Source organism: Pteropus vampyrus, unplaced genomic scaffold, assembly GCF_000151845.1.
Source record: "Pteropus vampyrus isolate Shadow unplaced genomic scaffold, Pvam_2.0 Scaffold99, whole genome shotgun sequence".
In the NCBI taxonomy this organism is placed as follows: Eukaryota; Metazoa; Chordata; class Mammalia; order Chiroptera; family Pteropodidae; genus Pteropus; species Pteropus vampyrus.
Window position 1 is genome coordinate 4,035,801 of NW_011888880.1, and position 12,103 is coordinate 4,047,903.

General features: G+C 39.9%; 1 protein-coding gene across 1 annotated transcript in view; it reads left to right on the plus strand.

Annotated features, from left to right (window-relative positions):
• Nucleotides 1-12,103, plus strand: part of PREX2 (phosphatidylinositol-3,4,5-trisphosphate dependent Rac exchange factor 2) — a 192,216-nt gene that overhangs the window by 81,733 nt on the left and 98,380 nt on the right. Inside the window, exons 22-24 of the mRNA XM_011364627.1 lie at nucleotides 1,030-1,191; nucleotides 10,560-10,779; nucleotides 11,296-11,503. Coding sequence (XP_011362929.1) covers nucleotides 1,030-1,191; nucleotides 10,560-10,779; nucleotides 11,296-11,503 — 590 coding nt within the window. The remainder of the gene's footprint in view (nucleotides 1-1,029; nucleotides 1,192-10,559; nucleotides 10,780-11,295; nucleotides 11,504-12,103) is intronic.

Below are 12,103 nucleotides of genomic sequence, written 5' to 3' on the forward strand. Positions count from 1 at the left end.
GGGTTATTTTATATAAGACAAGTGCATAAATTAGTATTCCAATGATTTCCATTTCATACGTGAAGAAAAGAAAGTCAAAGAAATTAAGAAATTTAATCAAGATCCCACTGCTAATGGTAAAGAGAGCTCTAATTTTTAGACCAGTAGTTAAACAAATAACTCACACTCCATATTTTGCAAGACAGGGAGGTGGGGGTGGTGAGGGAGTTCATAAACGCAGCATGTATACGTTCCTCACACAATGGTATAAAAATGTCAGGTAAGGTGTAATCCTTATGATCTTTGAACAGTCATAAGTGCTACATGTAAATACGACACATAAATAATTCTCAACTCACTGGAAATTCTCAGTGATGTAGGATGTGTGCTCACACACACACACACATACACACACACACATACACACACACACACAATGCCTTATACTTGATTCAAATAGCCAAAGGATTTATTAATTGAATACATCATAGGATGCTTTTATCTGATGCTTTTATCACATACAGCTCAGACACTGCAAGTAACATTAATTGTTACTTTAGCAAGAAAACTTGTGTTTATTCAATACTTGCTAAATGCACTCTCTGCACTGGGCTCTCGGTAGCAAGAAAGGAGGGTATTCTGTGGTTTTCCTTAGTATTTGTTTTTCTACTATCAAATTGAGAAAAAAAATGTTCTGAGTAACTCTAACTGAAGTATAGGCACTGTGTTCCCACATCAGAGTGTACTGGTTTATCCAGCAGGGAACTTAGGAGTCTACTCACCTCCCTCAGGCCTTTTCTAGCCAGCAGAAGGTAAGACGTGAGATGACAAACACACAAGCCCATCACTTCCCTGAAGTTTTACTGAACACAGAAACCCCAGGCAGCTAAAAGCAGGGCATTGTGGGGGGCCACCTTGTGCTGTGGGACCGTGAAAATTTTGACTAACTTTGAAGGTTTTATTTTCTTGTTCTGTTTTGCGTGTGTCTTTGTGTGTGTGTGTGTGTGTGTGTGTGTGTGTGTGTACGTGTGCATGCGTATTTCACTACAGATTCTCGAAGCCCTGGCTAAAAGTGATGATCATTTTGTACAAAACTGCACCAGCCTTAACTCTTTAAATGAAGTGATTCCTACTGACCTTCAGAGTAAATTCAGTGCCGTTTGCAGTGAAAAAATCGAGCACATATGTCAGCGAATATCCAATTATAAAAAGGTAAAAGTTCTAAGTATATATTTTACATGGAATCATTATTTAAATGTCAAATTCAATTCAATTCCTGATTTTTTTTAACTTATGTGTGCACTAATTTATTAAAATAAAGATCACATTCATATATGAGTTACATGAAACATTTTGGAGTTTTAAAATACCTTTGAATCTGTTATCTTATTTGATCTTTGCAAACTTGTAAGCTAGTCATTATTCCACGTTTTCCAAATATAATAACTGAGGCTTAAAGAATTAAATGACTTATTTGCAATAGACAGAGTTGGAATTTGCGTCCTGGCCACCTGATTCTGAAGTCAAACTTTTAAATTATGCCATAGTTCTTCTTCCTCTTTTCTTTCAACACTTGAGAACAAAGCTGTCAATCAGAACGTGCACAGAACACAGGCTGTTTTAAATCGATTGTTTCATTTGTCTGACATATTTCTTGAGCACCTTTTATATGCCAAGCACTGTTCGTGGTACCCGGAATTCGGTAGCGAGAGAGAGAGAGGATCTTTCATGGTGCTTACATTTGAGTAGGGAAGCAGCAAAGAAGCAAATAAATGTCTTGAAGCGGGGGGTGGGGTCGGGGGTGGGGTGGAGGTGGAAATCAAATATTGAAAACATTTGAGGAAATCAAAACAGGGAGAGTGGTGGGAAGTACCATGATGGAATGCCAGACTGCAGGTCTAGAGGAAGCCTCTTAGAGAAAGCTTGTGTCTGAATGACAAGTGAGACTCTTCATTTACATCGGAGAGGAAAGCACCCGGGTCGAAGTAACCAATGGTGAAGAGGCCCCAGAGCAGAAAGAAGGCCAGAGTGGACGGGGAGAGTGGCCGGGTGTGAGGTCAGAGGCTTGGGCAGGGACCAGCAGGAAGAGCTGTAGAAGCTTGGTACCTTTTGGAACCTTTGAAGGAGTTTGGATTTTCTTTGTAAATCGATGAGAAGCAATTGGAAGCTTTTAAACAGGGGGTGACTTCATACAATTTAGATTTTCGAAAGATCATGCTGGCCCCTCTGAAGAAATGGCTTGCAAGGGCCAGAGGAGAGGCAGAGAGACAAGTAGGAAGCCATTGCAGTAGTCCTGTGAGTGACGGTAGCTTGGATTCTGGTGAAGATAAAGGAGATAGAAAATTAGACAGATTTGAGAATATATTTTAGTGGTAAAATTATTAGAAATTGATCTCTAAAACATCTTATAGTAGGTTTTAATTTTTTCTGTTTATATCAATAGGAGACTAGCTAATTAAATTATTTTCCTTAAAATGAGGCTGGTTGCTAAAATTTAGTACCACCATACTAGGAAATATTATTTATCTCAATGTTTACCAATATGAGTTAATTGTATATATTTTATATTCCTGATATAGTACATAAAAGATAAGCCCATATAGCCCATATTTGTCTGTGTGAGAATAGGGAAATGCGTGAATGGATACCCAAGGGACCTCAACATTGGGTACCTCACATAGAGCAGGACATAGAGAAGAGAGATCATTCTATTTTCCTTTAAGCACTTTCTATAACGTTTGGCTTGTTAAGTTGAGTACGTATTGCTATTGTAATTTCTTCAGATCATTCACACGAGGAAAATTATGTTCAAGATTGCTGCTTAACTGTCACATCTGCTAATCCTCTTTCCATGATTACTGGACTCAGTTCGCCTATTTGAGTTTGGAATAGATTCCATGAACATGCTTTGCTGAAGTTGAAAGACAGAAGGTTTCCTTTTAATCTCTCCTGTCTCTGTAAGATGTGACCATGCTTTGAAGTAAAATTTAAAAGCTCTAAACAAATGCAAAATAGTATTCCCTTCTGAACACATTTTGAAAAGAGAACATTCTACTTCAGAGATGGATCTGTATAAGGTGTGATGGGGGCAGGCATATTCTGGTTATCAAACATGTCACTGAGTGTGTGTGTCATTTTCTTTCTTTTTTCGATTTTCTTTGTGCTTCTCTTCATTCATACAACAAAAGCAGTGGAAGTATCTTAAAGAAATACACCTGGACCAAGGTACACTATGTAAATAAAGGTGAAACACTAGGACCAATGCATATTAGGTACAGTATTGATGTAGGTGCTCTAAGAAGGACCAAGATAACTCAGGCTTAATTGAGATGGAAGCTTTATTTTTCGCTCATGTGGGAGTCCAACCTGGTAGGAATCCAGTGAAGTGGGGCTTGACGATCATCTAGAGATCTTTCTATAATTTTGCTTTCCACTAGGATATTATTCTCTTCTGCAAAGTCAAACTTGGCTCACCACCACCGTGTCTAAGTTACAGACCCTTGGAAGGAGAAAGAGGAAGCAGAGAGTCAAGAGTTTCTTTTTGCTGATGTGAGCCAGAAGTTGTACACTCACTCCTGTTAGTCATTTAATGAAAGAGAGGCTGGGAAATGCGATCTCAAAGTGGGCATCCACATACCCAACTAAGACCCAGGGTATTTTATTATTAAAAGGAAGAAGGAGAGAATGGATACTGAAGGAAAATTAACAAGTAAATTTATAGGTAAATCTATATTAGAATAGATGTATAGACCACCAAAGAGGAAAGGTCATAGATAAACAGGTCCTAAGACTCTATTTGGTTACTCGAGTGAAATATTATATTTGAACTTCGATTTCCTAATGGCCAAAATAAAAAGGGAAACACAGTCTATTACATATTTATCAGCACCCCTGTGATATACACATGTTAAGAGAAGCAAAGCTGTTCTTGGACTGAGTTCTAAAAGAAACCTCTCATATTGGATTTCAAAGAGGCAACGCCAGGAAATGGCAGGGCAGTGCCCATAAACATATCCTCTCAAAAGAAGCAGCTATTTGTTTTGTGTGGCAGATATCTTTAATGCACTCTATAATGAAAGCCCATGGAGTAGGTCAAAAACTCAAGCAAATTTTTTGCAGGATGAGGCAGGAAGAATAGGGACATATTTACTAAATGCATACCTTTTATACAGTCAATATGAGCTTAAGTTGCTTAACTTAGGATGCCTGCCCTCCCACACTTACAATTTACTTTGGAAGAAAGGTCAAAATACATGAAGTTAGGATTAATAATACTGACTATGGTTGGACATGCTGGCATGCCACACCCTGATCTATAAGATGGTGCTCCTTGGAGTTATGTGGCACACGATAGTTTGTGGTATTCTACTGCAGGTATCAGGCATTGCACGAGATATTTTATAGTATGCATGTGCTGTATAATCTTACTAACACAGTGATATGACACGCATTGTTTATTTCACTGATGAAGTGATGGAAGCTCTGAGTGGTCAAGTAACTTGCCCAAAGGCACACAGCTGGGAATAGCAGGGGAATTTGAACCTTGCTCCCTTTTATTCTAAAGCAGGTTGTTTCTTGTTTACCTGTATTGACACTGTACTGCACAGTTTATGTGCTAAACAGTATGCATCTGACTACAAGGGCCATCACATTTCAGGAAAGGGGGAACTATTGTGGATCAAGTAGTCAGCAAATGCTAGATGCTATAAGCTGCAAAAATTAGAAAGATTTATCAGAGTGAAAAGGAGAGATGGCACTCGAGTAAACAGATATTGTACGTGAAGGCATAGATGTTGATCTTATCAGTGAAGAATTGGAGGGGAGTTTGAGTTGAGGGCAACGAAAAAGACAAAACTGACAAAATCAGATTTGTTTGTAAATTGCAAGTCGATGATGACTCGAACCTGTAGGGAAAGAGAGAAAAGGACCGATTCAAGCTATGTGTAGGAGATAAAATAGATACAGCTTTGTGATGAATTGGTTATGGCGGATGAAGATGGTGTCGTTCCCTGGTTTCTCACAAAAATACAGTTTGCGATAATCTAAGGAATGTGTGTCGTGGGTGATTAGAAGGAAAAGGTATAGGGTTTTCCCCCCAGATGTTGGGGATTCTCAGAAACACCATTCTGGTGAGTACAAAATGCCTTCCACTGATTTCCTGAGAAATAATTGGGAGCCTGGGAAGCTTAGAAAGCAGAGATGGAGCGTAATGGGCAGTGATTTTAGATGGTAAAAATAATGACACTGGATTATGGAAAGCTCTCGTATCTACGTTATTATTTGAGCTTTGAAACAGCCATGCGTACTGAATACTCTTAGCCCGCTTCTTAGGGAGATTGAGAATTCGCTTAAGGTCACATAGCTGGCAAGTGGCAGACTAGGTATCAGTCCTATGAAATGCTCTTATTTTTATTTTTAATTTAGAAATAAAAAGAAACTTGGAGTCATCTAAGACGTAAGTGCTTTAAAAGGTATCCTTTTCATCTTCCCTTCTTGTTCATAAACATATTTAGAATAATGGCTCTATTTCTCATTAGATAGAGAAACCAAGAGAATATGTCAAGAATCTTTTCTATTTGAACAAAATTCAGGCACCTAAGATAATAGCATTAATAGGTCTTGTAAGGTTAGCTCTGTCTGCATATGAAATACATATCAACAGAAACTACAGCCTTTGTGAATATTTATTTTTAATTTCCACGTATTTACTTTTAAAATATTATTGGTCACAGATGAAGGCTTCAAACACACCTCTTTTTGTAAAATAAAATGTATCCATAGAAACTAAAATTTCAAAGGGGCTGGCTTGCCTTTATTTTGACTCTAAAAGTTTTAGATGTTAAAAATAGAAATCTGTGGATTTCTACGTTTTCTGTAGCCAGGCTGCAGTAATCTTAACTGATTTCACAGCCAGTTGTCCAGACCACACGTGTTCGTCGACACAGATATGAGAGAAGTTCACACCTTCCTGGAGACCTGCATGAGTCCTCAGCAGGCCTTTAATTTCTGGAGCGGGATGGGTGGGTGAGCCAGGTATAAAACTACCCTGTGTGGAGGAATGTTCTCCCCTGAAATTGTCCTTGGAACCCTTTTTAATTCAGTCTTCTGTTTTAGAATACTTCCTTCCATAGTTGGGCTTCTTTGGGGGTATTTGGGGCTACTTCCTCCATATACACATTTCCTGAGCTTTAAAGGGAGACTTCCTGTTTCTGCAAAAATATTACAGTGAGGAAGCAAAGTCTTATTTTGACTATTCCAAGTACCTTTAGCTATTAATGTCACATAATCTTCAAACTGATTTATGGATTGGGAGAGTTGTGGGTAGAATTTCTCCCCATGTCCCCATTTTCTGATGTAAACTTTTCATAACTCCATGCCCAGTGGGTTTTACACTTTTATCTCTATAAAAGAGATAAAAGTAATAACCGAATTATGGAAAGCTATGTTTCATTTCGACTTTTAGTCAAGTGACTATAATCGGATTTAAATGTGTTGTCATGTTCAAAAATACATGAATGAACTACCAATGCATTAAAAACCTGAAGTTCCATTTCCAAGAATTACTTTTTCCTATCAGTATACAAATATGCCTTAATATTATCTATATTAAAAAATAAATATTTCCCAGCTACCGCCCCCATACACCTCTCTATCTATTGTGCCATTTCTTTGATCTCCGTCCTGAAAAGAGCTACCTGTACCTGCTTTCTTTACCTTCTGTCTCCGTCACCTTTTTTAACCCACTCAGGTTGGGCTCTGATCTCCTCCACATAACCAAAATGGCTCTTCTTAAGGTCACCGATGACCTATACTTTGCCAAAGCTCATTCGCTGTTGTCATCATATTTCTTGTTTTAGTGGCATCTGATGCAATTGACCTTGTACCTCTCTTTAGCAGTTTTTTGTGACACACCTGTGCCCAGTGTTGTCCTTTCTTGGTGGCTCATTCACAGTGTCCTCTGCTGGTTCTTCCTTTTCGCCCCAAGCCCTTCATGCGTCAGAGTCTCAGGGCTCATTTGACCCCACCGCTTGAGTCTAATAGATATTGCAGACTTGACATGTCAAAAACAAACTCCTAATTTCACGCCTCCACAGTCTGCCATGTCCGTTGTTTTCTCTTTCAGAATCGGACCCCTCCTCTCAGTGCTTAGTCTAGAAGTCTTGAATGCATTCTTCTCTCCCCTTTCTGTCACACCATTCCCTTGGCTCTTCCTTGAAAATATGCATCCTTTTCTCAATGCTTCCATTCCTGACAGTCTGTATAGGGTGAGCCGCCATCACCTCTCCTGTATCTGGTCTTCCTGCTTCCGCCCTCGCCCACCTACAGTCTGTTCTGCGTGGCTGTGAATCTCAGTCACGGTAAAGGCTAAGTCCTTGCAATGGTCTCGGAGGTCCTCCATGATCTGTTCTTTCCCTCCACCCATTCTCTCTCCTGTGCTGTCTCCCCTCCCCTCCCCCTCACTTTCTGCTCCAGCCACATTGGTCTCCTTGATGCTCACCGACCATACCACCCTTGGGCCTTTTGTGTTGGATATCTCCTCTGCCAGAATGGCTTCTCTTCCAGCTATCCACATCCCCGACTCTCCCTTCCTCTGAGATTTCTTTTTAAATGTCAGCTTCTCTGTGAGTCCTGCCCTGACCGCTCCAAATGCAATCGACAAGTCATTCTTCACTTTGCCTCTGAAGCTCCCAACCCGCTGACCTGCTCTGTTTTGTTTTGAATTGCATCTGTCATCTTCTAACATGAGATAATTGACTTATTATGTTTGCTGTTTGCCTCTCTCCTTAGAATGTAACCTCTCAGAAGGCAGGAATCTTTGCTTCATTGACTGGGCTTCCCAGCATGCCTGGTGCAGGGAGCCCCAGATGTATCATTGTCGGATGAATGAATAAAGGCGCTAATAAGCCTGGCTGTGGCTGTGCTATCCAGGATGGGTCTAAAGCACCATCTGTTTCTACTCACCGCCCCTCACACCCTGAACATTGTTTTATGCAAAACGACAATTTTTATTTATAAAAAAGAATTCTTTTGTCTTTCCTTGTGAACTTCTCCAAAGTGGGTTAATGAGCTCAGTGTTCCATTTGATGTTGCTAAAAAGATGCCAGGTTCATGTTCACAGGGCCATTTACTACTACATGGCTCAGTCATGGCGTTTTCTTTGCACGTACCTCAGTCAATACAAGAACTGTACCTTCTTCATTATAGGTTTGCATTACAGAAAGATCTCATAAACATTTATAGGAGGGCACGCATGCCGGGAACACATTTTTGATCTTTAAAATGTATTCATCACATTTCCAGGACCCACGACTGTGGGGTCTCTCCAGCCCCGACCCCCCCTCCTAAGGACACCCCAGGATGGAAGACAGCACTGTTTTCATAAGGCTCTTCCTTCTCCAAGAGAGGCTCTTAGCAAAGAAGTTTCCTCTCTGACACTTATTCTTTCAAAAGAGGTCAGCTGCCTTTAGACTTCTGGTTCCACACCCCTCCTGAGTGTGTCGGGAGGGAGAGCATGCTGTGCGCATAGGCAGGAAGCTCTGGGGACCGGTGTCCCTGGAAAGGGAGTCTCCCCCTTCCCCTCCCCGCCCCCCGAGCCCCACAGCAACGCTTCATTACATTTTCTCTTCACTTCTCAGCACCTATCAACATTTCCAGTTTTCTGGCTATTATAATTATTACATAATTGTAATATACATATAGTTCTACCTACTTATACAGATACGTTACACATAACTGTAATAATTGCTATGACAATAACATTGTTTGCACCTGTGTTGCCTACGAGACCACAAACTCCATGGGGGCATGTCCAGTATTCAGCACCGGGCCTGGAATAGACGCTTTTCTTCATATTTTTGAATGAATTGATATTGGCTACAGTGAAAGAAGGCAGGAGAAGAGTAACCGCTTGCTGTGGCGATGGTGCGACCAAAATCAGTTTGTGTGCCTTTCTGCGGGAGCCTCATCTGAGACTTCTGTCTCGCATCTGCAGTGAAAAAGAACCTTTGACTGAGAGTTTATAGTACTATCAGCTCTGTTAGGAATTTTGTTGATAGCGTGCTGCATTTCAATTCAGTTCCATTTAGATCCTACCGTATGCTAGCACTTTTCTGAGCTAGATAGCTTCTGACATGTGATCTGAAAACACAGTTTAATATACAGGTAAGTTCGTATTCTAATGGTGAGCTTATATTTCTAAGATGTGATTTTCGATGTCACATCTTTATTCTTGAAGTTAACCTAGAAAAGTTAGATGGTACACAGTCATAGTCTTAATTTTTATTTTTTTCAGTGGCCAAATTACAACTCTACTAGTAGAATAAATAGATAAGATCTGCTTATAGTTTTCAAGCAATAAAAGAGCATAGAGCTGATTTAATCCATATCCCTTATTTTACTAAAAATGATAAAGACAGTGATTTCCCAGCATCGCATCCGTTATTAGGATGACATAACTACAGCACAGGGTGCTGGTGGCTCTCAGTCCTTTGTCTTGGAAACTGGAATCCAGTTTAACTCTCTGAGTTGCCTGTTTATGATGCATAAGACAGACATAAGCATTATTACCCTCATGGGGGTCACCATCTGCTAAGGGAGCTACAGATAAGAAAAATTTTCATAATTATAAGGAGGATTACAATGTGCTGTGACTTAGCACCTAACCAGAGAAATCGAACCTGGACCAGGGCCCGGGGAAGGCCTCTTGATGGTTTTATAGAACCTGAAAATGCATAAGAGGAAGTTTGGCGATAAGGGAAGGACATCCGAGGCACTCTGAGTAGATGACGTGTGAGAGGAACTGCGGGAAGGCCGCAAGGGCACAGAGATCAAGGGGAAGAGAGCTTGAGATAAATGAGCTAGGTGCGGATCAGACGCTGGGCAGCTATACAGACAGTGGCAAGGCTTAGATGCATTCGGATTGCAAGATTGCTTAAGTGGAGCGGCTGTCCTTGGAAGTCATGTGAATCCTTTGAGCATCACTTTATTCTCAATGGCACAAAAGCAGAGTGCACACCAGTGCTCAGGCCGATTCCAACCCCAGTGCTCAGCAGAGCTGAGCAGAAGGTGGGATTCTGTCATCTTGTCATTCTGCCACGCCTTGTCTAACCAGCTCACCGACGTCAGGTTTGGATTGGGTTGCTGACAGTGTTTGGAATAATCCATCTTCTTCCACCCCTGACCTGACAGGTACCCTATTCTGCCACCTTGTGTCGCTTTAAAGATCGAGGTCCTATATTGGTGTCCTGGGACACCGATTTCTCTGTCAGACTCTCAGTTGCTAGGAGTCTGTGAATTTGAGTCCTAGTAAGTGGCATTGGTTACACGAATTCATTTCTTTTAACTTACAATCAAAGTTTCAAAGGAATCATCTGCATTTGCTATCTGTGTTGCTTTGCTTTATTAAGAATGTGTGGATTTTAAAATAACAATTTAATTTCTAACAACTTATCATTTACTTCACTCATTCCAGTTGACATGATTTATTTTTCTTTGGATCTTGCTATGAACGATGGAGAAGGGAAATGTTTTGAGTTATCACTGTGTGTTCAACTGCTTTTTATTTCTTCTTTAATTTACAGTTTTCTCGTGTACTAAAGAATCGAGCCTGGCCCACCTTTAAACAAGCCAAATCTAAAATCTCCCCACTACACAGCAGTGATTTCTGCCCTACCAACTGCCATATCAATGTGATGGAAGTCTCTTATCCCAAAACATCGACCTCTCTGGGGAGTGCATTTGGTGTTCAGTTGGATAGTAGGAAGCACAATTCTCATGATAAAGAAAACAAATCTGAGCAAGGTACGTTGGTTTGTTAGCTTTTGAAACTATATCAGATCACGAAAAGTAATTTAGCAATCAGAACTGTTCCCGCAGATTCCTGGTGCGTAAGCAAGTCTGAACTTTTATAAGGAGAGTTTTTTTGTTTTTTGTTTTTTTTGTAGGGATTCCTCCCTATAATCATTTGGATAATTATGCATAAGTGTTTATAGAGGGAAAATGCAGTTATTACACATATGATAGGCACAGCTCATCCTCCTGTTCATCTGAAATGACCCTATAACTATGAGATACATTCAGGGAAGCAGCTGCAAGAGATGCATGAGGTCATTCTCTACCATCACAGCAGGGTGTGGGATTGAACTGTATTCCTAGCTTTTAATCACAATTCCCCATCAGCTTAAATTAAATTAAATTCAGCATTGGCTTGGCAGTTTATTTTCTGTAAGCCTGGACCTCTAAAATGAATTGTACTGGATTGTTACTATAAGTTAAAGGTAGTAAATATCACCGTGGCATGATTTTTTACCTCCTCAGGGAAACTGAGCCCTATGGTGTACATTCAGCACACGATTACGACCATGGCGGCCCCTTCGGGCCTGTCCCTGGGACAGCAGGATGGTCACGGTCTCCGGTATTTGTTAAAAGAAGAAGACTTAGAAACCCAAGATATCTATCAAAAACTGCTGTGCAAACTTCAGACTGCACTGAAAGAGGTGGAGATGTGTGTTTGTCAAATAGACGAGTAAGTATTTTAGTTACTATATTTTTAAACGTGCCTAATAAAATAGCTATAGAAAAATGAGACTTTTGAACATCCATCATTCTCTCTTTAGTTTTTGGAAAATAGGAGATTTTTGCAGACCATATAGATCCTCTTCATTCTATCACCTTAAAAGTGATAGAACATGGCAAATATCAATAGCTATTTATTTTAAGGAAGGATTTAGTACCAGGGAGAGGATAACAAAATTTTATTGTATAGAAAATACTAAATAAATTGTAGTGTGACAATATTAAATTGAAAGATATGGTCGAAAGGCTACTGTGTATAGGGATTTCCTTGTAGCTTTTACAGAGCAAAGCACGGTATTTAGTGTATAGGCACTCGCTAGATATTTAGGAAAAATATAAAATATAACAAATCATTACCATACTTCTTAAAGGAGTAAATCCAAAATTATGTATCCCTGAGACCAACAACCAATACTTTTTTTTCACTTCCGGTTGAATCAATGATCTACTAAGCAATACTCTAAATAGTTGTGGCAATAATTTGAAAGTTTTTACCAAGTGAGGCAGAGTTAATGGTAACTTTTCCAAAGAGATGAATGCTGATTCTTAT